The sequence below is a fragment of the Dermacentor variabilis genome, chromosome 6 (genome assembly GCF_050947875.1).
Source record: "Dermacentor variabilis isolate Ectoservices chromosome 6, ASM5094787v1, whole genome shotgun sequence".
Lineage (NCBI taxonomy): Eukaryota > Metazoa > Arthropoda > Arachnida > Ixodida > Ixodidae > Dermacentor > Dermacentor variabilis.
In genome coordinates, this window is record NC_134573.1 from 17,168,451 (window position 1) to 17,194,942 (window position 26,492).

The window sequence follows — 26,492 nt, forward strand, 5'->3', positions numbered from 1 at the left end:
TAACTACACACCAAGAGAATCTCGTAATTTGGCAGTGGAACTGCCGATCACTACATAACAAACATGCTGCACTTACATAATATATCAAGGCGACGCTCGTCCCACCTGACATTGTCTTGAGGAAGTGGGGAAAATGCAGTTACCTATTGGGGGCTACCGTTTCTACAGCCATTCGAATTACCCTGAAGTGGCAGCATTGGCCCGCAAGGGCCTGACAATCACTGTCGCCATAGCAGCTGGCGTAGAAATCCACCACCAAATACTCACCATTTGGCCAGTTAAGAAGGGTCGTCCCAAGTGCCTGATAACCAACGTATATAGCCCCCCCCCCCTAGGGATAAGAGGCCCGATTTTTCCTTAATTTTAAGTCACGTATCTACCTTGCTCTCAACGGAAGACCGACTAATCTTTCTCGGAGACTTTAACGCTTGGCACTCCGCATGGGGTTATCAACGCGACACCGCCAAGGGCTTCAATCTACTACGAGAAACTCAGTCCCACGAACTTGTACTGATTGCTCAGCCAGGCACTCCTACAAGGATAGGAAACAGCTTTGCCCGGGACACCACGCCGGACCTTACGTTTGTCAGCAATGAGACGGGGGGTCACCTGGTGTAACCTAGACCAAACGCTAGGTCACTGATCACTATCTGTTGGGTGTCAATGTTAACACAGCTAAAGTTCGACCGCCCCTAAGGGTGGCCAGGCTCACTGATTGGAAAATGTATAGAGAACGACAGCAGGCTGCTTCCTCATTTCCAGCCACGGCAGCAGGTTGAACAACTTTCCTGAAGGAGGCCCATGCTGCCACCACGAGAGAGATCAAGACCACAACGAAAGCACCAGCAGTAGACAGCCATCTCGCCCACCTCTGGGAGGCCCACAGAAGCCTCACCAAACGCTGGAAGCGGCAGCGGCGTGATCGCAAACTTAGGCGCCGAATAGCCCTGCTGGCAAACGAAGCTAACACCTATGCAAAGGAGCTGAATAATCAAAATTGGCGCAGCTTCTGCGACTCTCTCAGAGGCACCCTCAGCACCAAGAAGACCTGGGCCATTCTTCGGTGCATGTTAGACCCAACTAGCACGCGCACCGAGACGTCTAACGTCATGCGACGGCTCTTAGGAGAATACAAGGGCTCAGAACAAGAACTACTCGAGCACCTAAAACGCACCTACACCGGAGCTGCCCAGACATCTTCACGCGTTATGAGAGAATACCAAGGACAGGATAACTCGAGCTTGGACGCCCCAATCACCTCAGAGCTCTACGCAGCGGCACAAACCTTCAAGAAGAACACGGCTCCTGGACCCGATCAAATCACCAACGCAATGCTGCGCAACCTTAGTGACGTAGCCCTACAGCACTTGGTCGACTTCTTCAATGAACAGGTCTGGCGACCGGACGGAAGACTACCGCTAGAATGGAAGGAGGCAGACATCGTGCTTATACTAAAACCAGGCAAGCCGCGCGAGCTCAACCATCTCAGGCCCATATCGCTCACGTCTTGCATGAGCAAGCTCTTTGAACGAGTAATTCTAACCTGACTCGAAGCCCACATCGAACGAAACTCACTCTTCCCTGAATCCATGTTCAGTTTCTGCAGGGGTATCTGTGCGCAGGACGTCTTTCTTATTTAAGACATGAGGTGCTCGATCCTCCTCCGGGCAGTATGGACAGAATCCTGCTAGCACTCGACGTCCATAAGGCATTTGATAACATCTCACACACTACAATACTAGACGGAATACGAGATGTTGGGTGTGGAGAAAGAGTATTTCATTACGTTGAAGACTTCCTGAGCAGCCGCTCGGCGAAAATAGGACTGGGTTCAGCACGTTCTGCCCTGTATGGCCTACCAGATAAGGGCACTCCTCAAGGATCCATGTTGTCACCACTTCTTTTTAACATCGGCTTACGTAGAATGGCCCTGGACTTACAAAAGAACCGGGACCTTGGCTGCGCCATATATGCAGACGACATTACACTCTGGGCCTGCAAAGTAATAATAATAATAATATTTGGGGTTTTACGTGCCAAAACCACTCTCTGATTATGAGGCACGCCGTAGTGGAGGACTCCGGAAATTTCGACCACCTGGGGTTCTTTAACGTGCACCTAAATCTAAGCACACGGGTGTTTTCGCATTTCGCCCCCATCGAAATGCGGCCGCCGTGGCCGGGATTCGATCCCGCGACCTCGTGCTCAGCAGCCCAACACCATAGCCACTGAGCAACCGCGGCGGGTGGCCTGCAAAGGGTCCTACGGAAACCGACAGGACACGCTTCAACAGGCCATCAACACCATTGAAAGATATATGAGGCGAGCACGCATGAGGTGCGCTCCAGCGAAATCGGAGTATATTCATATTAGACCTATAGACATACCCTAGCGACCAGGGCTCCGGATCTGCAGCTCGCCTTGAAGGGAGAGCCCATCAAGAGGGCATCCCATCTGCGCGTACTGGGAATGTGCATACAAGAAATGGTCAGCGTTAGCATAGCGCTCTCCAATCTCAGACGCACTGTTCGGAGCGTAACTGGGCTTATTAGCAGAGTTGCACGCAGCCGAGAAGGTATGACCGAAGCAGACACCATGCAACTAGTAAACGCCTTCGTCATTAGTCATCTAACGTACGCTCTGCCTTTCCAAACCACGCGGCGTAATTACATCGAACATGCGGATAAGCTCATAAGAATCGCTTGTAAAGCAGCACTCGGCCTGCCTGAAAGCACAAGCACGAGCCGACTGAACGAATTAGGAATAATGAACGCTTTCGAGGAATATGCAGCGGCCACTCTATTGGCGCAGCGTGAACGGCTAAACACGACACCTCAGGGACGCTCGGTCTTACAAAGACTTCACTATGCACTGACCCACAATACTGCGGCGACGAAACAATACTACTGCCATCTGAAATCCGAGAGCGGATCCACGTGGCGCCAATCCCCCGTCACATGCACCCAGTCCATCATGCGGCACGGAGACGCGCGCGGGCAGCCACCTTACTAAGGTGGCGAAGCGATCAGGATACTTACTTTACAGACGCGAGTTCGTATCACAAGAATACAGGCACCCTCATTACATTCGCAGCAGTCGTGACTAGCCAAGGACGAACAACCGTAGCAGCATCTATACACACGAAATCGGTTGCAACGGCCGAAGCTGCGGCCATAGCCCTGGCCATACGCGCCGCGGAAGCTAAGGGCCAATCGGCCTGCGTGCTGACAGACTCGCAGGACGTTTGCCGCCTCTTTCTTGGGAGGGCTTTACCGGGCTGCGTATTCCGCATCCTATGAACGGAACTCACTATGGATCATTGCGTGACCTGGTGCCCGGCGCACACAGGGATAGCGGGGAACGAACAGGCGGACCGCCTGGCTCGAGGCATGACAGACCGAGCCGCGGGCCACACCGCCCGTGAGAACACCTCGACACCCGGTGTGCCAAGAGAAATCCTTGAATTATAACGGCTAAGTAGGCGAAGCAAAGCCTTTCCTCCCCAGACCTAGACAGGAGGCAAGCAGGGGACTGGCGCCGCCTGCAAACAAAATTTCCCACATTTATACAGGCTAGACAAAATGTACCCAGACAAATACAGCAACAAATGCCCGTGGTGCGAAGGAACACCGACATTGGAACACAGCATTCCAGTGCGCGTTACGTCCGGCGGCTGCCATCTCGCCGCTGCTAGACAACACTCTACATAACTGGTCGTGGGAGGCGCAACTCGCGGAAGTGGAATCAGGAAGCCAACTGGCGACCCTTCACCAGGCCCGGCGAGCCGCTGTAACCAGTGGGGCCCTCGAGGATGGGCTCCACCCACCATAACCAAACAACTTCTATTACAATAAATGTTTACTCTCCCCCCTCCCCCCCGCAGGGTGGTGGTGATGAACGATGACTGACCGCCGAGCAGCTGTGCTCGTCGGTGTTTATTTGGTGCGGTCACCAATGTTGCTCACCGAGCCTGGTGGGCCAGCGAATATTATGCCCGAGGGGCGTCACATGCTTGTGAATCCCTTCTCCCAGTTTGTTTGGTCGATACAAACAAACATCCAGGCTCTGCCACCGTCTCAGTCGGGTTGATGGCGCTCTTAACCAGGCGAGAAACGATCCGGTGGCCTCCGAGATCGAGTAATTCGCCTGGGCACCAGTGTTGACGGGCTGGATGTGGCAATGCCGAGTGCTGCCTGAAGAAGCCTCGCTCCACCCGGAGGGACCGCAGTGGCCGGCCTTGAGAGGTGCCAGACTTGACAGCGGCCCAACAGACGCCGCACCACTGGCAATGCCTACCGCCTCCGAAGTAGGCGGTGCTTCGCTGGAAGCGACTGGTGTTGCCGTGGATTCCTCTGCGGGCTGGACTTCTGAAGTGGCAGTCAAGGGTACAAGCCAGGTTCCGAGGCGAGGCCCAACGTGGCGTGTCGGTGCCACGTGCTCCCGTCCGGCATGCAGACAAGCAGTGATGAGGCGCTGGCAGGAGCTACCACCTGTCCGGCGGACCAGGGTGGGCCAGGACGAAAGTTTCTCTCCTGACTCCGGCAAAGGCGTGGGACGGCAGCCTCGGTCAGCAGCCAGCTTCTGCTTCAGGAGCGCTGTGGATTCGAAGTCCGGATGCAAGACGTCCAAGGGTGTCTTGACCATCCGGCTCAGTAGGAGCTCACAAGGGGCATGGCCAGTGACATCGTGGGGCGTGGCCTGGTACTGGAACAGTACCTGGGCAACCTGCGTCTGGAAATCCCCAGCCTGGCTCTTGAGCTTGTCCTTGATGGTCTGTACCACCTGCTCGGTTGCACCGTTTGAAGCAGGTGGTACGGTAGAACCATCATCCGGCGGATACCGTTCTTTGTCAGCCAGGCCAGATACTCTGTGCTGGCGAAAGCAGGACCATTGTCAGACGTGATGACGTCCAGCGACGTCCTGGGTGGCGAAGACCTGTCGCAGCGCCGCAATTGTCGCGCCTGCATATGGAGCGGTGACAGGTAAAACCTCCACACGCTTCAAAAAGGCGTCCACCACCACAAGGAAGTAATGGCCCTTGAAGGGCCCCCAAAATCCACATCCAGGCGGTACCTCGGTTGCTGTGGGAATAGCCAGGGGGTGATTTCCACATGACGTGAGGTCCGCTGATGCTTCTAGGAGACTTGGCAGCTGTGCATGTGAGTGATGTCCTGGTCCCAGGCAAGGCCACCAAACGTGGGACCGGGCCACCATCTTGGTCTTTTCAACACCAAGGCCACCCGCATGCGGCTACTGCAGTACCCTGGACCGGAGACATTGTGGGATCACCATTTTGGAGCCCCACAGTAGACAGCCAAGCTGCAGGCTAAGCTCGGCGGCCTTGTGGCTATAGGCTTGCTGAACCAACGCCTCCCCACAGGACACCGCCTTGATCACCCGAGACAGGACTGGGTCTCGGCTGGTCGCCTGCGACACCGCAGAACTGGAAGGTACGTCCGGGTACGCAGGCTCTAGCATGAACACTTCAGCAGGTTCTGGGACTTCAGCAGCAGACACTTCTGGCAGGGGCAAGAGGTTCAGTGCATTAGCAGGTCCCAGGTCCTTTCCCTGACGGTAGACCAGCTGGTAGCTGTAGGCTGCCAGCCTTGAGGCCCAGCGTACCACTCAAAGTGATTGATACCTGCATGGGAACCGCTTTGTATGGCCCCAGCAGCCCCAACAGCGGCTTGTGGTCTGTGACTGCCTCGAACTTCCGGCCCCACAAGTACTGTGAAAGCGCTTCACCCCGAACGTGAGGGCCAGGCCTTCCTCGTCCAGCTGTCTGTAGCGTTGCTGTGAAGCATGAAGCCAACGAGAAGCAAGCAACACAGGGCGTTCCTGGCCAGCCTTATCTTGGTGCGCCAGGACGGTTCTCACGCCATATGGCGACGCATCTAGTCAAAACGACAGGCTTAGCCGAATTGAAGTGTACCAGCACTGGAGCTTTGGTGACTACCTCCTGCTGCTCTGGAAGGCCACGTCCTGCTCCTTCCAGACTCACTGGTAACCATCTCGAAGCAGATCGAGCGACTGTAGATGTGCCGACAGGTTCGGCAGGAAACTTCTGTAGAGCTCGATGAGGCCGAGGTAGCTCTGAAGCTCTTTGTTCTGGGGCTTAGGTGCCTTGAGCACAGCGTCAACTTTGCCGGGAGCCGGGTCTAGGCCAGCCTGGGAAATGGCATGTCCCAGGTACTCAACACTGGGGGCCAGGAAAACACACTTTTCCAGCTTGAGCTTGAGACCGGCGTCCTGCAGTCGTGCTAGGACGTGCAGGTTCTGCTGGTGGTCCCTGTCGTCGGTCCTGGTAACCAGGATGTCATCCAAGCACACCGCCATTTGCCTCATGCCCCTGAAGAGGTTGTCCATCTCCGTCTGAAATATGACTGAGGCTGAAGCCACGCCAAATGGTAAGTGTGTGTACGGGAAGGGCCGTAAAGTTGTCGATATTGTGACATACTCCCAGGAGGCATCCTGAAGCACCAGCTGTTGATAAATGTCTTTGAGGTCGAGCTTCGTTAACTTCGGTCCTCCGGACAACGCTGACCGTAGATCTTCAATCTGGGGCAGTGGACCTTTCTTGACGGTAGCGACGGGGTCGATGGCAACCTTGCAATTCCCGCAGATGCTAACATTGCCTTCTCGCTTGAGGACCGGTACGATGGGAGCGCTCCATTCAGACATCTTGACGAGCACAAAGATTCCCTATCACTGTAACCGTTGCAGCTCCTGGGTGACCCCGTCCCTCAGGGCGAACGGCAGTGGGCGAGGCATGAAAAAACGAGGCCGGGCTCCGTCAGGCACATAGATGCCAGCTGTCGTGCCGGCGAATGTGCCCACCCCTGGCTGCAACAGGGACTTGAACTTGGTCAGGAGGCAGGGGACGTCTTTCACCACATGCAGGCTGGCCTCCTGGCACTCTGGCAGACGAACGTCCAGTGCATGAATTCAGTTTCGGCCCAGCAGTGTCGGCGACGACCGCTTGGTTAAATAAAGGGGATGGTTTGCCTCCCTGTCGCCAAAGTGAACGCTGACCTGGGCTTGACCCTAGACCTGGGAGAGCTGCGCGGAGTAGGTGAGCAGCATGACGCCCGAAGCCTCGACGGACACGCCGGGGTAGGTACGCTTGAACAGTTTTCCGTTCATGACTGACACGCTTGCCCCTCTGCCCCGCTCCATGGAAATGGGATGCCCGCAGACTTCGACGGTCAGCATGTACGGCGGTACAGATGACGGAACAAGGCCTATGTGCCACATGTCGAAAATCAGTGGGTCCTCGGCCATGCTGTGGAGCCTGGCCGCGGGGGAACTCGAGCCTGCTGCCGCACGTCTCCGCCACTTACCCTTACGACGGCTACCCTGGCCGAGAGCTTGTGTGGTACCTGGTCTTGAACCAGGCTGCTGCTGTTGCTGCTCCTGTCCGCTGTTCATCCTCCCCCCTCGGCATACCGTGCCAGGTGCCCAATATCTCACACATGAAGCATTGTGCTTGAGAGAACTGGCACTGTGAGGGAGGGGGAGTGGGCACCACTACAGCGACTGCAGGTACTGCCCTTTGTCGCCAACTTGTTGACCACTGCTCCTGCCGACAGTGCATGTGCAATCACCGACTGGTCGCACATGCAACCTTGCCGGCGTTTTTGGCGGCAGCTTCAATCGCCAGCGCAGCCTTCACAGCGTCGTCCAGTGAAAGGTCGGGTAGCTCCAGGAGTCGTGTCTTCATGGCGGGGCTTTTATGCCGCAGACGGAACAGTCCCGGAGCAGCAAATCCAGCTGGTCCCCGAAAGCGCAGGTACTCGCTAACCCTCGTAGCGCAGCGTCGAACTGCCCAACAGTCTCTCCTTCCCCGCGGCTCCGGTTATTGAAGCGGAAACGCCCCATTAGTGTGGACGGTGCCGGGATGAAATGCGAGTGCAGTATGGCGAGCAGCTCAGGCAGTGTCTTAACGTGCGGCGTGGCTGGCTTCAAAGGTCGAGCAGGAGACTGAAGACGCGGGTCCCGCAGCTAGCCACGACAATGTACCGCTGTTTGGCATCGGGTGTGTCGTTTGCCCGGACGAACACGTGGACTTGTTCCTTGTAAATTTGCCAGGCGGACCCATCTCCCTCCAACCGCCCGAGCCTTCCGTACAGCGGCATGGCGGCAGCAACGGAAGCGGTGTTTTTCCGCTCGCGGCGGCGTGGGACGATCCGTGGGTACTCGTCGCCAGTGTCACGATCCGCCCGGGTTCGTGAACAGGGGGAGAACGGCTCGAGGTACCCTCTTCAAGAGTGACGCTCCGCAACGTGATGGTGATGAACGATGACTGACCGTCGAACAGCTGTGCTCGTCGGTGTTTATGTGGTGCGGGGACCAATGTTACGCACTGAACCTGGCGGGCCAACGAAGATTATGCCCGGGGGTCGTCACATGCTTGTCACAGTGCCACAATTATGAAACCAAGAAAAACTGAAGTTGTCACCACCAGCATCTTTATTGTGAAACCTCTTATTGGTACCAACCGTTTGACAATCACATAACGTTGTACATAATATATGCAGTGAAATACAATGGCAGGCAGCAGACATTACAGGCAAACTAAATTGCTTCACATAAGAAAAAACGCCTCTGTATCATGAAAATAAAGTGGGCACTAAAATACCACATAATGTGATTTCTTGGTTTCTGAAAGGCACAATGAGCACGTAACGCATGAACCTATACAAAAATATCACTGCACATAACAGCTAAGCATAAACATACTAAATGATAAATAGAATAAGACAGTAAAAAACAATGCTTGAAAAGGGGCACTTTTCTAAAAAAAAATTCGAGACAAGTTCTTCTTAGGTGAGCAACATCGCAGTGTTAACTGCACTATGTCCTGTAGAATAAAACAAAAAGGGCACAATGCTTAATTCTCATGAACAAAAAAGCAGAATTCACATATAGAAACTTCAAAGCACTATTTGACTAGCCTTGTATTCAGCAAAAAAAGAAATAAAAAAGAAATAACGTAGTGAAACATAAACCAGAGCAACAGTTGAAGCCCCAAAACAGTAAAATCCTATGCGAAAAACAATCTGAAAACCACCAATACGTCAGTAGACTGATAAATTAGGTAAGAGAAGCAGGCAACCCCCTGCAGCAAAAGGGTGCTAAATTAGCTTCCCCATAAAGGAGCAAAATTCCGAACACAGCTGCTACATAAAAAAAAAAATTGTTTTAACAGATTGTTCTTGCTCTTAGATGTTAAGACACTTGCATATGGCACAAAGCTATTATAATCTTAATTGTTGCCTCATTTTCCTTGCAAGCATGCAGTCCAAGTACACTAATGGTATGCTCTAGAAATTATTCGAGTAGAATAACTGTACCATATTTTCATGCGAGTGAGACTACAGCCAGTCCGTATGTAGATTCATGGATCATAAAGAATGTCATTGTAATTGCAGTTAGTGGTTACCTAGTGCCACAGCACACTTGTCATGCAGTAGTCAGAATCAGAATCGGTTTTTATTGAGATTATTAGAAAGATTACAAGTTGTTAATATTAACCAAGTGCAGTGGCAACAAGCCACACCATGCTGCTGAGAGTGTCAAGCCCCTCGTAGCTATAAAATCAGCCCTTTCCTTTTAAACCGCCTTGATGCTAATCTGGTCATGTACGCTAACGATTCGGATATATTTTTTTCATCCCACTCTTTGTCCCAAATGGAAGCTGCGGCAAATGCATATTTAAGAAAGCTACACAACTGGTTATTGACCAATAGCCTAAGCCTTAATTTATCAAAGACAAACTGCATTATTTTTAATCCTATTAATACAGTATTGGGGGCGAGCTCCACCACTGGAAAAACTGTCACGCCACTGTCGGCGTGACATGGCATGAGGGATCACGTGGACACAGAGGCCGCGTCGTCTGCTTCGGAAGTGCCGAAGCGAGCTGAAAACGAAAGTTTGAAGTCCTCCTGCGCTTCGGTTCTGAATAATTGGTGAGGCTTTTCCACCTTGGATGTCTGCTTGACAACATTTGAAATCACTATAATAGGTAGTGGCTGCGTTTGGAGGCGTGGATCATGGTACGCTACTGCTCGGTGCCGCAGTGGCGGACGTACGCAACGGAGCCCGGTGTCAGCCTTATTCACACGTAGCCGCAGGACAAGAAGCTCCGTGAAGCTTGGCTCACGAAACTTAGAACCGGCAAACAGCCATCGGCTACAACTCGGATATGCAGCAAGCACAGATGCGAGGAGCATTTCTGCTACGGCGCCGGGGCTGCGCGATGTTTGGTGAGTAACAGAAAACGCGCACTGAGACGCTCGTCCGCACCCGCTGCTGTTGATGCTAGATACTGGCAAGTTCACTGGAACGGAAAGGGAGCGGTAAGACGCACATTACAAGAAGGCACGGCATATGGCCATGTTTGTGTTATGAATTAGTGCACTGGATTACGAAAAACAAGCAGAGGGAAATCGCACGCTGAGAAGACCGATAAACATGCAGTACGACGCAACTTGAGAAATAATATGGAAATGTCCAAGAATTTAGAAGACAAAAAAAGATTGAATCGTCGTGACGGCACATCACAGTCGCCGTAGCTAGGCGTCGAAGTCTTTATAACGGAATTATTTTTGAACAGGTCTGATAGCGTTCACGCAACAACGGTTGCTGGTGTACTTTCAAATGCTCATATGCTGCGGCCTAAAGCTCACGGCATGGTGCGAAAACGCGCCCACAGCGAAAGCAAAACATTGTGCGTGGACATGCATGCAGACGCGCAGTCGGTCGCTGCGAACCTGTGCGATCGCTGGATTGAGGCTCCATTCTGTTATGCCCCATTTGGTTATACAGACAGCCCACTATAAGAACATATTTCACATAGTTTACTCTCAGCGTTTGGCTACCTTTCACGCAAGAAGCCGGTTGGGGAGACTCCATCGTGGCGACCGCGCGCAGTGGCGTTCACAGTACGTTTTCGGTAAAGAGATAGCGTCTGTAAGCGATTCTGTACTTTCCGTTTGCTCAAGATTATTATATCGACAGTCAAAAACTTCCCTCGTTTTGAGAGTGCCTACATAAATGTCCAGGAGGGCTGCCCCGTGGTGTTTTTATTGAGAGAGAGAGAGAGAGAGAGAGAGAAACATTTATTTTTCATGAGATTGGGCGACTTCCTCGCAGGGTGGAGCCCTTATTTCAGGGCCCCATTGGCTCGCACCACTCCGCGTGCCCACCGGATCAGCAGTCGCAGCTCTTGCGAGTCTGAGCTGGTCAGCGCAGTCTCCCGGCAGGAAGGTGAAGGTGAAGGAATAGGGGAGTATCCCGGAGGGTGTGGGCACTCCCAGGTGCAATGATATACTGTGGGCTTTGCTCCACAATAGAGACAGTATGAAGGACGCTGTGTGGGGTGGAAGAGGTGAAGATAAAAGAGGCAGGGAAATGAATTAGTTTGAAGCTGACGCCACGCGACGGCATCTTCTCGATTAAGGGAATTATGTAGTGGAGGGAAGTGTCTCCTGGTATCTCTGTAATATTGTAGAGTTGCAGTGTTGTTCAGTGGTTCTGTCGGTGCGTCGTCTGTGTTGGACAGCTCTTCCAATGGCGCCCGGTTAGCGAGCTCTCGGGCTACCGCATTAGCGCGTTCATTACCATGGAGAGAGGCATGTCCAGGTGTCCAGACGATACGCAGCCTGTGTAACGCTGTGGGGTGCAATGATGTAAGGATGCGGTGTGTGTAGGGTGTCACCCTCCCTTGTGCCAAAGTCCTGCAGGCGGTCTGAGAATCGGTGACCACTGTGATAGGTCCATCCGGCGCCGGCAGGGTTGAAGCGCGTACGATGGCTAGGGCGATAGCAGCCTCTTCCGCCGTGCCACTGTCCACAGTGTTGAGCGTGGCCGAAGCCCTCAGAATGTCTGCACTATCTAGTACGACTAGACATAGGGCACGTTTCTGTGGGTAGCGGGCCACGTCGGTGTATATGACTGGTGTGTTTGATATGTTATCGCCAAAGAGTCGAGCCAGGGCTTGTGCTCTTGCCTTTCTTCGACCTTTCTGACGGTCAGGGTGCATATTCCGGGGAATTGGGTCTACGTGAATTTTGTTGCGAATGCTAAGCGGAAGAAGCGTGCGGTTTTCCTGTTGTGGTATTCTTGGTGTTTGGTATCCTAGCCGTGATAGAATGTGGCACCCTTGCATTGTTCGTTGCAGACGTTGCAATTGGCTGTTCAGATGACCTTCAGCTAGTTCGCGGATGGTGTTGTGCACCCCCAGTCGTAGTAGGAGCTGCGTAGACGCATGTTGGGGTAGTCCCAGCGCTGCCTTTAGTGCCGTACGGAGGAGGGTGTCCATCTGGTGCATCTCAGTCTGAGTCAGATTATGATAGGGGAGGTGGTAGGTTAATCGGCTAATTATGAGGGCTTGCACAATTCGGAGTACGTCTTTTTCTTGGAGTCCTTGTCGGCGGTTTGTAATGCGCTTTATCATGTGCGTTACTTGGGTAAGTTGTTGGCGGAGCACGTGTAGGGTATGTGTGGCCTTCCCGTTGTGTTGTATGTGAAGGCCTAGTACACGTAGTCTGTCTACCCTTGGTATAGCGTTGCCATTGAGATACAATGTTATGGCTGGTGGAATATCGCCCTTGTTCCGTTTTTTGAGTACAAGCAGGAGCTCCGACTTCTCAGCTGCGAATGTGAGTCGTCCGGCTGTTGCATACTCTTGAACTATATTTACGGCCTCCTGTAGTGCGTCTTGAATGGCGCCGTCTGACCCTATGGTCACCCAGATTGTAACCCAGATCATCGGCGTGCTGCATGTTCGGAAGTTTGTCGAGGAGCGGTGGTAGCTTTGCCATCGCCACGTTGAACAGGGTGGGTGAGGGAACCGAACCCACCGGAAAGTTTTATGATATCCGACCGAATACTGACACGTGTACTTATCTTTACCGGGCGACCACGTTTCGTCGCTTAACAAATGTTATCGCACAGTGCAGGACGCGCCTGCATGTATCCGAAGTTTCTGGAAAGTTATCGATGCTTCTATCCGCTGTCAATGTCGCCGAACCATGTGTTATCTGATTTCATCGCGTGACGCGAATGGTGTAGGACTTTGTGGAAGGCACGCAGGTCCCAACGATTAGTCTCGAACATTCGATGACTGCTGTATAAAAGCCGACGCGCTGGACCCGCTGATCAGATTTTCGACGATCGCCGACAGTGTTCGCCGCTATCGTTGTGCTATATGTGTAGCCTGTTTTGTGGGCACAGGTTCGCCCAATAAAAGATAGTTTTGTCGTTCACAGTATTGCTACTGTGTTCTTCAACGTCACCACCACGTGACATCTGGTGGAGGTGCTTTACGTTCATGTACCGGACGCCCCCGACAAGCCGTCATCCAAGCCCGGACCGCAAAGACAACACCAACGTCGTCCAAGAACACCGAGCAAGCCGCCGGCTACAGCAGCTGCCCCCGGAACACGGTCTTTTACCAGATACGACCAAGAAGACAGTCCAAGAAGATCGTCCAGAAATGACCAAGAAGACATCCCCAATGGCAGCCGCAGCAGCCCCAATTATTCTTCAGCAGCCCAGGGAACTACCGACATTCCGCGGTTCCACATTTGAGGACCCGGAAAGCTGGCTGGAAACATATGAGAGGGTGGCTACGTTTAACGGCTGGGAAAGCGACGACAAGCTGCGACATGTCTATTTTGCATTGGAGGACGCCGCCAGGACGTGGTTCGCGAACCGAGAAGCCAACTTAACGACCTGGGACCTGTTCCGAAGCGCCTTCCTGCAGACATTCGCAAGCGTCGTACGCCGAGAACGAGCCCAAGCGCTATTAGAAACCCGGGTGCAGCTACCTAATGAGACGACCGCGATCTTCACGGAGGAAATGAGTCGTTTATTACGCCACACTGACCCTGAAATGCCCGAGGAGAAGAAAGCCGGCCTACTCATGCGTGATGTGAAGGAGGAACTTTTGGCCGGAATGGTACGAAGCCCACCGAAGACCGTCGACGAGTTTCTTCGTGAGGCCACCAGCATCGAGAAGACACTCGAGATGCGAAACCGGCAATTCGACCGCCGCACCAACTCTGCAAACTATGCCGGAGTTCAATCACTGGCCTCCGACGACCTGTGCGAGGCTATCAGGGCAGTCGTACGAGAGGAGCTTCAGAAGATCTTCCCGTCGTCGCAGCCTCAAGTGGCCTCGATCGCTGACATCGTCAAAGGTGAGGTTCGGTGGTCGCTTGGAGTTCCGGAGGTGCAACCTCAATTACCGCAACCCCAGCCAGAAGCGATGACCTACGCCGCCGTTGCACGCCGTCAAGGTCCTCCTCCGCGACCGCACCGGGGCCCTGTAACGCCGCAATTCCGTCGACCGCCGCCGCCAGCATGCTCACCCGTCGCCCAGCGCAGCTACCCGAGGAAGACAGACGTTTGGCGCGCTCCTGACCACCGCCCGCTCTGCTAAGACTGCGGAGAAGCGGGTTACGTCTACCGACGATGTCCATACCGGGAGATGGGACTGCGAGGTTTCGCCGTCAACGCTCAGCGCCCGCAGCAAGGTGAACGCCCTCGCGATATCGCTGACTACCTCGCCGCTACTCAATGGAGCTCTCGACGACCGTCGCGTTCGCCATCACCAGGCCGCTACCTGTCGCCGCAGCGCCGACCATACACTGGGCCAGCCCGGGGCCGGTCAGGGAGCCCATATCCGGAAAACTAAAAGCAGCAACCGATGGAGGTGCGGTTGCTGTTCGTCGAACTGACGAAGATCCTCCGCCGCCGACGAAGACGCCGAAGAAACATCCTCGACGACATAACCACACGCCGCCGTCCCGACGAAGTCTGGAAGCATAGAATGCGACGACGAAAGAAGACCTGACGACGTCACATACCAGCCACAGGTCAACGCGACGCAGTCGTCATCCGACGCCAAGACCGAACTGTAATGCAAGATAAAGAAACACCGACCTCGACGTGCTTCTCGACGGCCACGCAGTCACCGCCTTAGTCGACACTGGGGCTGATTACTTCGTCATGAGTGGACACATCGCCGCCCAGTTGAAGAAAGTTAAGCCTGCGTGGAAAGGCCCTCAAACTCGGACCGCTGGAGGACACCTCATAACGCCGACTGGAATGTGCACGGCAAGAATTACCATTCACGACCGGACTTACCCTGTCACCTTCGTTATCCTCCAACAGTGTTCACGAGACGTCATTCTCGGCATCCCCTGTTGTCCTGCTGAAGAAAAAGGACGGAACCCTACGTTTCTGCGTCGATTATCGTCGTCTGAACAAGATCACGAAGAAGGGCGCATACCCCCTCCCACGGATTGACGACGCATTAGATCGGCTCTGCAACGCTAAATACTTCTCGTCGATGGACCTCAAGTCTGGCTATTGGCAAATAGAAGTCGACGAAAGAGATCGCGAAAAGACGGCCTTCATCACCCCAGACGGCCTCTACGAGTTCAAGGTTATGCCATTCGGACTGTGCTCGGCGCCTGCAACGTTCCAGCATGTGATGGACACGGTTTTAGCAGGATTGAAGTGGCAGACCTGTCTCGCTTACTTGGATGACGTCATTGTCTTCGCCGGAAGTTTCGACGATCACCTGAGGCGGCTTGCGACAGTACTAGAGGCCATGAAGTCATCAGGGCTCACTCTGAAGCCGGAAAAGTGCCGCTTCGCTTACGATGAGTTTCTGTTCCTAGGCCACGTAATCAGCAAATCTGGTGTCCGTCCAGACCGGCAAAAGACAGCTGCCATCGCACAGTTCCCGCAACCCATCGACAAGAAGGCAGTGCGTAGATTCCTTGGCATGTGTGCCTACTACGGGCGCTTTGTCAAGGACTTTTCACGCATCGCTGAGCCGTTGACACGTCTAACTAAATGTGATGTTGAGTTCAAGTGGGAAACGCCGCAGTCCGACGCATTTGAAGAACTCAAACGACGCATGCAGTCGCCGCCGGTACTTGCGCACTTCGACGAATACGCCGATACAGAAATCCATACTGACGCCAGTAGCCTGGGCCTCGGTGCCGTTCTAGTCCAGAGGAGAAACGAAATTTTATTTATTTATTTCCAATACTGTTAGCCCTTGCGGGCTGTTACAGGGGTGGGGGAAAAAAATTTTTCCACAAACACGTAACACCAGTTCCGCAATAAACAAACAATGCATTCAGCAAACACATGACAGTTTACGCTCAAATGATTCAGTTGTGGGCGTTTCAATAAATACATCTGCGTCAAGTTTGTTCCAATCAACTATAGTTTTCACAAGAAAGGAAAATTTGAAGGCATCAACACGCTGCACATAGGGCATTACAACATGAGGGTGAGCTGTACGTGGGGACACTCGTCCAGGGGGACGCAAGTATAGTCTGGAGTCCAAATTGAATTTATTATTATACATTTGGTACAAGAATTTCAACCTGGCTATTTTTCTGCGCGTGGCCAGTTCGGGCAAACCGGCACGAGATAATAACGCAGTTACAGACTGCGTCCTTTGATAAGCATTAAAGATAAACCTTGCGGCTAGTCTTTGAATTCGTTCCAGTTTATTTATCAAGCCTGCTTGGTGCGGATCCCAGACTATACATGCGTATTCCAGTGTAGGCCGTACTACTGTTTTGTACGCCTTGAGCTTTACCTCGGGTGTAGCATCTTTCAACTTTCGTCTTAACAGACCGAGTTTGCGTTGAGCAGAACCACATATCTTTTCGATGTGTGCGTTCCAATTCAAATTGTGCGTGATTGTAACCCCGAGATACTTAAGCTTACTAACATGTTGAAGTGGGCTATTATTTATTCTGTAAGAAAAAAGCAACGGGGTTTTCTTGTTAGATACAGTCATGTAAGCTGATTTATCGAAATTAATTTTCATGTCCCACGTAACACACCAGTCATAAATTCTTTGCAAGCTTTCGTTCAACAACACTTGATCCTGGACATTCTTAACGCGACAGTAAATAAGGCAATCATCCGCAAATAGACGCAGTTCAATGTTAGGATGCAAGTCATTAGCAATGTCATTGACATATAATAGAAACAGAATTGGTCCTAAAACCGAACCCTGTGGTACACCGGATAACACAGGTAATGAGGATGATCTTTCGCCTGCTATTTGAACATATTGCTTTCTATTTGTAAGGTACGCATGGATCCATTTCACAATTTGTGTATTGACTCCAAGTTTATACAATTTCTCAATAAGTTTTATGTGACACACCCGGTCAAAAGCCTTCGAAAAATCTATTGCTATAACATCAAGTTGTTCGTTGTTGTTAATTGCGACGCCGAAAGCATGAGACACCTCAAAAAGCTGCGTCACCGTTGACAGACGTTGGCGGAAGCCATGCTGCTTACTGTAGAATAAGTTGTTGTTTTCTATATATTCAACGAGATTTTTGGATATTATGTGTTCCAACAGTTTACACGCGGAGCATGTAATGGAAATAGGCCGGTAGTTTTCCGTCAATAACTTACTGCCCGCTTTAAATATAGGTACGATGCGTGCAAGGAGCCAATCTTCTGGCACACCTCCGATACGGAATGATATTGCAAAAATTCTAAACAAAAAATGCGATATCCATTCACAATAACGCCTTAAAAACTCATTGGGTAACTCATCGGGGCCACAAGATTTTTTGGTATCCAGTTTTAGCAACAATGCTAGAATGCCTTCTCGAGAGAGTACAATTTCATTTCTATCTTCACACAGCAACAAACCATCGCTCGCATTTATGGGGTGCCTATTACTGCCAGGTGTAAACACAGAGTTAAACATACTGTTAAAAGCCTGTGCGATCAAAGCTGGTTTAGTGCAGATATTTCCGTCTACCTTAATTTCATTAATGTTGCACGTAGAACCAGATAAGTAATTCCAGAATTTTTGAGGTGAGTTTTGCAAGTAATCCACCAGTGTTGTTGAAAAAAATGCCGCCTTTGCGTCTTTTAATTCCTTTCTAACTTGTGTACTGAGACTGGCTATTTCTGCACATCGCCTTGGCATACTTCTACGTGCACGATTCAGTCGCCGCTTCAAATGAATAATGTTTCTAGTTACCCATGGACTGGGTTTTCCTATGCGCTTGATTTTCTTGGGCACATATTTTTCTAAACAGGCGCGAACAGCTGATACAAAGTATCTCCAAACCCTATTTATGTCATTATCAACCGGCATGTTATCAAGAGCTCGTTCTAAGTAGTCGATAACCGACGTGTCGTCAGCCCGATTAAAATTATATACATATACAGAAGGATTCTTTTCTAATTGCGTGTTTCCTATACTTAAAGTTGCTACTACTGTTTTATGATCTGATATGCCTTCCTCAATGTCGACATTATAATTAAATATTCCGTTAGTCAAAAATAACAAATCCAGCGTAGATTGATTTTGCCCCTGTGTCCTGGTCGGCTCATGAACTACCTGAACAAAGTTATGCTTAAGCATAATCTCGAACATTATATCAGCGCTAGGCTTTTCCACTGGCCCCGTAATTCTCGCATCCCAATCGACACCTGGTAAATTAAAATCCCCTGTTAAAATAATTCTACTTCTGGCATTCCTTATGTTATTTAAATGCTGGTCGAGCGCATACAAAAATTCAACAGGGCTTCCGGGGGCTCTATAGATAACGCCAGCTATCAAAATGGTATTGCCAAGAAATAGTTTGCACCACACACTTTCATGCCCGTTTATGGATGGCACAGTTTCATATCTGAGTGGTTTCTTCACTAGAAGCGCCACGCCACCGCCTCGTGTTCCTCTGTCTTTGCGGATTACATTGTAAGTGCTTGGAAATACCTCATCGTCCTTGACGTCACTGTGCAACCACGTTTCTGTTATGGCAATGAGCTCTGCGTCGTAAAGCAATGACAAGTATTCAAGCTGTTCTGCCTTATTCACTATGCTCCGTGCATTAATGTTCAGTAACCTTATTTCAGGGTGCCTTGCGCGTCAATCAACTTTTTCGGTGGCATGGGGTCGTTCATTGCGCAGTCTCATGCGCACATTCTGCTCAAAGTCCCATGTGTAAGCAATGCTATTGATGAAAAGCTTATCGTGAACAAGACTGACCTTTGCGCCATCGCGTTTATCAGTCTGAGCCGATTTCCAAAGTAGTCTTCTTTTTGCGACTGTTTCTGGCGAATAGTCGTCAGAAACACTAATTTTGGTTCCTTTGAGTTTTTTGCAATTTTTAAAGATTGCCACCTTTTCATTGTAATCGTACAATTTTAGGATAACAGGTCTATTGCGTGATTGTTTCTTTTGACCAAGCCTATGTATTCTTTCAACTGATGAAATCGTAACGCCAAGTTTGTTCGAAAAAATATTTTTTACAACTTGTTGCTCGATATCTTCACGGGTTTCGTTTTCAGTCTCGGGAACACCAAATACAATAAGATTATTCCGTCGTGTCCGGTCTTCTAATTCAGTTAGTCGCTGTTGCTGATACTGAACTGTACGCTTAACGTCTTCAATCGTTCTTTCTAGAATTTCCACCCGAGCACATTGACTCGTAATTTTTACTAGGCTCTCTTCCAAATTGGCGAGCCTGTTGTCCATTTGAATTTGCTTATCCAAAATTTGTTTCAGCATTTCTTCCACAGTTGGGCCAGGGTTTGTTTCAACGTCCCCGGAAAGCAAGACCTTTAGACCCAACCACCACATGCTCAAAACTTCAAAACACTTCGCAGGGAGCGGCAGCACCAATAGACATAGGCAATTTGACCGTAGTCTTGATACATGAGAGTAATAACCAACCTGCAAAACAAGCCATGCGTGGTTATGCGCCATTGCCGCTGCCGTGCTGCCGCCCCCACTGAAGGTAGCCGAGTGCAGTGTTAGCTTTATATGCCCGCTGTCCGTTGCCGATGTCACTGCTGCTTGATCCAACCGGCTCATCCAGGTGACGTCCATCGTTGCTGAACTGGGCTCCGCACTGCTGATGATAAGCGGCAGAATCTGCAAAACAAGCCATGCGTGGTTATGCGCCATTGCCGCTGCCGTGCTGCCGCCCCCACTGAAGGTAGCCGAGTGCAGTGTTAGCTTTATATGCCCGCTGTCCGTTGCCGATGTCACTGCTGCTTGATCCAACCGGCTCATCCAGGTGACGTCCATCGTTGCTGAACTGGGCTCCGCACTGCTGATGATAAGCGGCAGAATCTGCAAAACAAGCCATGCGTGGTTATGCGCCATTGCCGCTGCCGTGCTGCCGCCATCGAACAGGTGATAGCTTATGCTAGCCGGTCGCTGTCAAAAGCGGAAGACAACTATTCTACGACCGAAAAGGAATGCCTCACCATCGTTTGGGCTACAGCTAAATTTCGCCCTTATCTACATGGCAGGTCATTCAAAGTCGTCAGCGACCATCACCCGTTGTGTTGGCTAGCGAATATAAAGGATCCTTCAGGACGACTGGCGCGGTGGAGCCTCAGACTACAAGAATACGACATCACTGTAACCTACAAGTCCGGACGAAAACACTCAGATGCCGATTGCCTATCACGCGCCCCCATTGACCCGCCGCCGCAAGATGACGAGAATGACGACGCATTCCTTGGAATGATAAGCGCGGAAGACTTCGCTGAACAGTAACGGGCAGACCCGGAGCTAAACAACCTCGTCGAATATTTGGAAGGGCACACCGACGTTGTCCCCAGGGCATTTAAGCGCGGATTATCTTCGTTCACGCTTCACAACAACCTACTCGTGAAGAAGAACTTCTCACCAGTCCGCGCGAACTACCTTCTTGTTGATCCGTTGGTGCTGCGTCCAGAAGTATTGCGCGCCCTACATGACGATCCGACCGCCGGGCACCTCGGCTTCTCGCGGACGCTATCCAGGATACAAAAAAGGTATTACTGGCCGCGCCTAACAGCCGACGTCGCGCGTTATGTCAAGACATGCCGAGACTGTCAGCGACGCAAGACACCTCCGCCAAGGCCAGCGGGACTACTACAGCCGATCAAGCCTCCTTACCGACCTTTTCAGCAGATCGGGATGGACTTGTTGGGACCGTTTCCGACATCAACTTCCCGAAATAAGTGGATCGTCGTGGCGACGGACTATCTCACCCGCTTCGCCGAAACTAAAGCTCTACCGAAAGGCAAGACAGCCGAAGTGGTGAAATTTTTCGTCGAGAATATTCTGCTGCGACATGGTGCTCCAGAAATCCTCATCACCGACAGAGGAACGGCTTTTACAGCAGAGCTTATGCAAGCCATTCTGCAATACAGCCAGACAAGTCACAGGAGGACAACTGCCTACCATCCGCAGACGAATGGTCTTACGGAGAGGCTGAATAAGACCCTCGCCGACATGCTAGCAATGTACGTCGACGTCGAACACAAGACCTGGGATGCCGTCCTTCCGTACGTAACATTCGCTTACAACACGGGCGGTGCAAGAAACAACACAGATCACGCCGTTCAAGCTAGTATACGGCAGGAACCCGACGACGACGCTAGACGCCATGCTGCCGCACGTCACTGACGAGGAAAATCTTGACGTCGCTACCTATCTCCAGCGCGCCGAAGAAGCCCGACAGCTCGCCCGCCTGCGGATCAAGAACCAACAGAGGACCGACAGCCGACGCTACAACCTCCGACGACGCTTCGTCGAGTACCAGCCCGGCGACCGTGTTTGGGTATGGACCCCGATACGCCGACGAGGACTCAGTGAGAAACTATTGCGACGCTATTTCGGACCCTACAAGGTCATCCGACGCATTGGCGCTCTGGACTATGAGGTCGTGCCAGACGGCATTTCGCATTCACAGCGGCGCCGCGCACGATCTGAAGTGGTTCACGTGGTGCGCCTTAAACCCTTTTACGGACGCTGACGAACATACTTATTTTGTTGTTTTCTTTGCTACGAGTGCTTTTCTTTATTACTTTCGTTTGTTTGAAGCATCGGGTCGATGCTTTTATGCGAGGGGGATAATGACACGTGTACTTAACTTTATCGGACGACCACGGTTTGTCGCTTAACAAATGTTATCGCACAGCGTGGGACGCGCCTGCATGTATCCGAAGTTTCTGGAAAGTTATCGATGCTTCGATCCGGTGTCTGCTGTCGCCTAACCATGTGTTATCTGATTTCATCGCGTGACGCGAATGGTGTATAACTTTGTGGAAGGCACGCAGGTCCCAACGATTAGTCTGGAACGTTCGATGACTTCTGTATAAAATCCGACGCGCTGGGCCCGCTGATCAGATTTTCGACGATCGCCGACAGTGTTCGCCGCTATCGTTGGGCTATATGTGTAGCCTGTTTTGTGGGCACAGGTTCGCCCAATAAAAGTTAGTTTTGTCGTTCACAGTATTGCTACTGTGTTCTTCAATATCACCACCACGTGACAATATCAGCTGACCGATGGTGGCTTTGCGGTCACATACAAAGGCTCGGACATAATCATAGATGCGTTTTCCGCATCGGGAGAATGCAAGGTTGTTTAGAATGTGGTCATGTGAAACGTTATCGAATGCTCCTTTTAGGTCCAGTGCCAGAATGGCTCTTGTTTGAGCTTTACTTGGACTACCCACAACATCCTCCTTAAGTAGTAGGATTGTGTCCTGCGCAGAGAGACCTGGTCGATAGCCGAATAAGGTATTGGGGAAGAATTGGTTCACTTCGAGGGGAGGCTGGAGGCGATTTAGAACTACGTGCTCGAAGAGTTTGCCAATACACGAAGTCAGGAAAACGGGTCTGAGATTTTGGAGGGACAGCGGTTTCCCGGGTTTCGGAATTAATGTGATATCGGCATGTCGCCATTCCTGTGGAAGCGTTCCGTCTTCCCAATTGTCGTTGTAACATGCAGTGAGTTGCCGTATGGCCTGGTCGTCGAGGTTGCGTAACAGTGCATAGTGAATGCCGTCTGCTCCGGGCGCCGTGTTTCGTCTTATGCCGTGTAGGGCTGCCCTCACTTTTGTCTCTGTAATATTGCCGTCCAATTGGGTTTCTTCCTCGTGTGGATAGTCTTTGTACTTCGGTCGGTGGCCTGTAGCAATGTATCTCTGTTGCAGTGTTTGGAGGAGCGCGTCATCATCCATTTGCTCTTTGTGGTTGATAGTGCGGACTGTGTTCGTTGTGTGCGTTTTTGTGTGCGTTGGGTTGAGTAGTGCTCTGAGGAGGGACCACATTTTGGAACTACTTAGTGTGCCATTAAGGCGGTCGCAGAGGTTGTGCCAATTGCTATTAATGAGGCTGGTGGCGTATTCTTCAGCTTCTTCTGTGATCCGGGCGATTCTTTGTTTGAGCCTATGGTTGTGCCTCTGCCTCTTCCATCATTTGGTGAGGCCTCTTCGAGCATCTCAGAGATGGAGCAGATATCTGTCCACATCCGGTGTCTGTGTTGCTGCAGTAAGTTGCTTAGTGGCTGCTTTAAAATCTGCTTGTAGCTGTTGTGTCCACTCGTGTAGAGATGGCGGTCGTGTTGTTGAGATTTGGTTCTGTTGCGCCGAAAAGTGTCCCAGTTCGTTATTTTAATTGGACGTTCTGGGGTGCGTATGGCCACCAGTTGGACCTCTGTGGCTAGGATGCTGTAGTCACTGCACAGATTCTCCATTAGGTTGTTCCAGGAGCATTGAGTCAACCCCTTGACCATTGTTAGGTTAGGGCAGGTATCCCTGCTTCCGCTGTTGCCCGTTCTGGTTGGTGTGTCAGGTTCTGTCAGCAGAGTGAATTGATGAAGGTTCATGGCGTAGGCTAGACGGCGGCCTTTTGGAGTTTCTGTTTGGTACCCCCAGCCTGGGTGGGACGCATTGATATCTCCCAGAATAATAAATTTTTCGGCTTGTTTACTGGCGGCAGAAAAAAGCTGTCCTAAGTCGTCTCGTCGCGACTTCGGTGCACTGCAGATATTAAGTAAGAACAAGCTGGTTTCATATCGATTCCTAGGCACAATTTCTAAGAGCACATGCGGAATATGGGAGCTGTCGAGCATGTGCTGGATCACTGTGATTTGTTTGAACACAAGGGTGGCAGCTAGTGGTTGTTTGGTGGTGTCATGCTTGTCGGTGTATGCATTGTTTCCAGTGAGTGTGGGAGTGCAGTGTACTTCTTGAAGTGCTATAACGTCTGGTGGGTGAGGCTGTGTGGCTAGGAACTGTGTGAGGGAACCCCTCTTCCTTCGGTACCCTCTACAATTCCATTGCCACACCCGGAAGGTGGTGGTAGTGTGCCTCTTAGGTTTGCTGGCCATGATTGGTTGATACCGCCTCGCTGGTGAGGGCAGGTGTTGTTGTACGAGCCGGACGGGTATAAGGGTGTGACCTTATTGGTTCTCTAGTGGCGTTAGTGTGGAAGTGAGTCGTTTTGATGGCTGAAATTTGAGCTAAAAGTTGTACTGATGAATTGTTTCATGTCAGTCATGGCTTGTTGTATGACCTGTTGTAGCATGTGCTTGACATCAGCCATGATCTCTTCCTTCATTTTTTGCATCTCCGCTCTCAGAACAGTCGCCATTTCCTCTATCATTTCGCACACTTCTTGTTTGGTGCAGGAATTGTGAGGGAGTTTCTCAGGTGCGAGTGTGTGTGTCTGGATGAGTGAAAGCGTCGCTGTGGGAGACAGTCTGTTTTGTTTGTTTGTTTGCTGTGCGGGCGGAGGTGAAGGAAGGGAGGAGGAAAGAGGGGGGAACTGCGCTGACCAACTCACCGCTGTCACCTTCCTGGTGTGATGGTCGGGCGTTTTCGTCCACGGCGCCTGAGGTTCCTTCGCTAGCTGTTTCTGCTGCGTCAGGCTGCGGCTCCCAGATTGGCTTCGACCACGTGGTTGCTTCTGGTCCTTGGACGGCCTGCGGACCCTGGACCTACTGCGACTTTGGGACTGGCTGTGTCCCCGGGATCGGTAGCGGGGACGACCACGTGTTGCATCAGTAGTCGCAGGTGCCGCACCGTTGAATGTCGTTACTTTGCTGGACTTCTTGTCGTGCTGGAGTTTTTGCTCCACCATTTTCTGCTGCTCTCGGAACACGTGGCTCTTGTTGAAGGGTTTACGTTGCCTTACTGGACATCGAGAGTCAGTTGCGAGGTGCTCACCGCCACAAGGAAAACATTTCAGCGTACAATCATGTCCTTCGGAGGGGTTGGAAGTTCCGCACGCAGCACACCGGGGTTTATCCGGGCTTGGGCAAACATCCGATCGATGACCCGTGGAAAGGCAAACGCTGCACAGCTTCTGTCGGGGTTTATGAATGTAGCACCGGTATTCTGCTCCGTAATAGTAGATGTACCGGGGAACCCGAATGCCAGTGAACGTGATGATGGCCGTGGCTAAATTTCCCATCATTCTTGCATGCAGGACCTGAGCCATCGGTTATCGGATATTTGTCATCAGCGTTGTCGGCGTTGCGTTCTTCTCTATGCCGGAGATTACTCCTTTGCAGGAAGCATACGAAGCAGGCACATAGGCCTGAACCTCGTACTGCTTGTTTTCCAGGCATATAGACTTGATCAGCTGCAGTCTTGCCGCGAGTTCTTCGTCCGGTGTGCTGAACACTGCGACGTTCTGCTGTCGGCGTATACGCGGATGGTTAGCTGGTGGAGCGTGCTCTCGTTTAATTGAGCCGCTGTGCCTACAGCTCTGGCTATAGAGTGCTGCGGCCACTCACCGAGATTCACTCTATCTCTCGGTCGGAAGACCACTTTCAAGTCGTCGATCGGTAGCGGGGGCAGCTGTGAGCTCTTATTGCGCAATTTCAGATGTAGGTGGTCCTGCTGTGCGGGTTCGGTGTTGGAAGGCAAGCTGGACGTAGCTTGGACCTGTTTCTTGCGCTTTCGGGCCACGAGAGACCAAGTCCCGTCTTTGTTGTCTTGACTCGGTTCTTGATCCATAGCGGCGGCTGGTGTGGTTTCGTCCAATGCTGCGGCAGGCAGGGGGTCTCGGGCAGCCATCGTCACAGTAGCAGTGCAGTGGGCATGAGCGGCACGCGATGCTGTCGCGCCGTAATCGTGGCGCCTACGTTAGGCCTAGCGCTGCGGCCTGCTCGCCTCGAAATGTCCAAGGGCCGAGGTCTCACCGGATCTGAGAGATCTTGGTCTCAAAAGATTTCACCCGTTAAGAGCCGTCGACTGGTGGTGGCAAGCACGTTGTAGAAACAAAAGATCAGCTGTGTGGTGTTCCAAGAGCCGGAGCCCATTCGGAGTTCGTCCTTCACACGCGGTCTTCTCCTTTTATTGAGCGCCGTAAGCGAAACCTATGAGGAGCGCGTCGCGTGACCCCTCATACTACGCAAGGTGAGGCGCTTCCGACAGATGGCGACTCCGTAACTCCTCGCCGCCAATAAAGTATCCCTCTGAAAGTTGTCTACGAGCTTACTGAATTAAATCGAGTTTCAAGCCAGAAATTTCTTGGTGTTTGGTTCAATGAGAATCTTTCTTGGAATTTTCACACCACCAAATTAATGTATGATCTAACAAAACAGTCGGTTATTTCCATATCTCATTTGTTACCCCCCTGGTTCAAGATATCCATGTATTACGCACTCCTGTACTCAAGGTTA

The 26,492-nt window shown here is 51.5% G+C and overlaps 1 protein-coding gene across 1 annotated transcript; it reads right to left on the reverse strand.

The window, feature by feature from the left end:
• Positions 1-2,388: 2,388 nt before the first annotated feature.
• On the reverse strand, positions 2,389-6,681 carry LOC142584561 (uncharacterized). Its single transcript, XM_075694663.1, has 4 exons — positions 6,243-6,681; positions 5,263-5,597; positions 4,504-4,872; positions 2,389-2,463 (listed from the first exon to the last, which is right to left on the reverse strand). Exons 1-4 carry the CDS (start codon positions 6,679-6,681, stop codon positions 2,389-2,391), a joined length of 1,218 nt encoding a protein of 405 aa, XP_075550778.1.
• Positions 6,682-26,492: the final 19,811 nt, after the last annotated feature.